This window comes from Triticum aestivum, chromosome 5B, assembly GCF_018294505.1.
Source record: "Triticum aestivum cultivar Chinese Spring chromosome 5B, IWGSC CS RefSeq v2.1, whole genome shotgun sequence".
Classification (NCBI taxonomy): domain Eukaryota; kingdom Viridiplantae; phylum Streptophyta; class Magnoliopsida; order Poales; family Poaceae; genus Triticum; species Triticum aestivum.
The window spans coordinates 537,660,049-537,662,210 of NC_057807.1; the positions used below are offsets into that span (position 1 = coordinate 537,660,049).

The following is a 2,162-nucleotide window of genomic DNA, read 5'->3' on the forward strand; positions in this document are numbered from 1 at the left end:
CCGGCAAACGTTCCCCGAAAACCCAGCAAAAGAGCACCGTCATCATGCATGTGTTCGTGAGTCCATCTCAGCGCCGAAAGCCATCCAAACGAAGACCAGGCAAGGCCGAGACTGCCCTCCGCCGTCTTGCCCCCGCCCCCACGTTCCCCAGGGGCAAACCCGTCCACCCACGCCTCCACGCCGTGCCCAGAGTTACTAGCCGTTGTTACTTCCACCCCCCTTCAAATTCGAACCCCCAAACCGCTCGCGAAATCCCCAATCAACGCCTCCTCACGGCAATCAATCGCTCACTCACGCCGCGAGAGGCGCGAGGGAGGCTCCTCCTCCACTCCGATGGCGTCGGAGGCCAGGTCCGGGGGCGCGCGGCGGGTTCCGCTGCGGCCGAGGGACGGCAACGCGGCCGCGGCCTCCCCGTCCTTGGGCGGCGGCGCCCTTGCAAAGTCGAAGGCGAAGGCGCGGCCGGCTGCCGCGTCGCCGCCGTCGGTGAGGTCGTACGCGAGCCGGGATGCGGCGGCGGTGGTGAGGGAGAAGGAGGTGTCGCTGGCGGAAGAGCTGGAGAAGGCGCGGGAGCGGCGGGGCCGGCTGCGGGCCGCGCGGCAGGTCACGGAGCGGGCGCTGGCGGAGGCGGACGAGGCGCTGCGGCGGGAGATGCGGGAGTGGGAGCGCCGGGCCGACGAGCAGCGCCGGGTCGTTGCCGAGCTGATGCGCCTCATCGGGATGCCCGAGGTACGGTGTTCTCCCCTCTGTTTTGATTCAGTTTGGTAGCTGGTCTGGTGCTCGTTTCTGAAGCTCTGTCGGATTGATGCTAATCGTGGCTGCGGCAGGTCTATGTTCCGGTGGAATCGCTGAGATCCAGGGAGGAGAGGAAGAGGAAACAGGGGGCTGCGTCTTCAGATTCTCAGGTAAACGCTCTGCTGCTCTCGCATCACTGATTGGCAAAAATGTGTCTGTGCCTAACACATGCTTGTATTCGTTGAGAAACAAAATGTGACTGAACTGAATCACACACGCTTAAATTCGTTTAGAAATCAGGATCCTATACTGTATTGTTTGCCTGGACGAAATGCTTTTTAGTATTTTGATTCGAAACTCCATTCCCATGTTTCAGGGTCCGGTCACGGTGGCTTCAACACTACTAGAGGAAGAAGCCGGGGCAGATCCCTCCGATCAGGAACTGCTGGCGACGCCGACAAGAGAAACGAGTGCAGCAGCAGCCACGGAAAGCAGCAGCGTTTGATCATCCCTTTCTTTGCCACATTGGCCCGTTCCAAACTGTTTCTGCACAAGGCCTCCGAATGAAATCAAATGGCTTGTTTGGTATCTGCTTGCGTGCGTCCATACATGATATGTGATGTCTGTGAATCTTCAGCATAGACAACTTGTATGAATCGCTCCCCTACACATGACATGATTTCCTCTTCTGTTGGGAAGAATGATTGTGTGTCTGGAGTATATGAGTTTCCTGAGAAGCAGGAAGGTGGGGCCGGTACCCGGCAACCCGGCGGGCTCCCTCGCCGGCGAGCTTGCCGTGATTTCCCCGGGCTAATCAATAATTCTTGGGCCTTGCTTTGCCTGCTGCTTCTAGGTCCAACTAGCTATCTTGCACGCCCGCACAGCGCAGCCTGCGGATGACAGGCCTAGGTGCCCAAACCGCCAACGAAAATGCGGATTTCCACCTATATGTCGCATTAAGCGAGATCACTAATTAAGAGGTACTTCCTCCGTTCGGAATTACGTGTCACAAAAATGGATGTTTCTACAACTAAAATACATCTAAATACATTAATTTCTTACACGAGTAATTCCGAACAGAGGGAGTACTTCTTGTGGTTGAATCTCAACCCAGAACGGGGACTTTCTCCTATGTGACGCATTAAGAAAAAATATATTAATTAAGAGATACTCCTTCTCTGGTGTTGACGTAACCTGAATTTTTTTTCTCTTAAATTCATTTTTTCAAAACGTTTTATCTCTTGAACCATTGAATTTCTCACATTGAAATCTTTAAACTAGATCACACATTAAATTTTGATGAAGTTATTTTATCGCAAAAAAGGGATGGGAAAACCAAGAACAGAAAAAAAAGCAAGAAAAAAAAAACTACAAGTCGAAAAAAATCAAAACCAGAAAAAGACCGAAAACAAAAAATTGAAACCCCCAAA

General features: G+C 53.1%; 1 protein-coding gene across 1 annotated transcript; it reads left to right on the forward strand.

Annotated features, from left to right (window-relative positions):
• Positions 1 to 223: 223 nt before the first annotated feature.
• Positions 224 to 1,320, forward strand: LOC123116821 (uncharacterized). Its single transcript, XM_044537717.1, has 3 exons — positions 224 to 726; positions 825 to 902; positions 1,109 to 1,320. Exons 1-3 carry the CDS (start codon positions 334 to 336, stop codon positions 1,235 to 1,237), a joined length of 600 nt encoding a protein of 199 aa, XP_044393652.1. The 5' UTR covers positions 224 to 333; the 3' UTR covers positions 1,238 to 1,320.
• The last annotated feature ends 842 nt before the right edge of the window (positions 1,321 to 2,162 follow it).

Excerpts from the sequence above, each read along its gene's own strand:
- LOC123116821 (XM_044537717.1), top strand. The coding sequence starts at position 334 with ATGGCGTCGGAGGCCAGGTCCGGGGGCGCGCGGCGGGTTCCGCTGCGG. Across the intron at positions 727-824 it reads GCCTCATCGGGATGCCCGAG|GTCTATGTTCCGGTGGAATC; the intron begins GTACGGTGTTCT and ends TGGCTGCGGCAG. Across the intron at positions 903-1,108 it reads CTGCGTCTTCAGATTCTCAG|GGTCCGGTCACGGTGGCTTC; the intron begins GTAAACGCTCTG and ends CCCATGTTTCAG.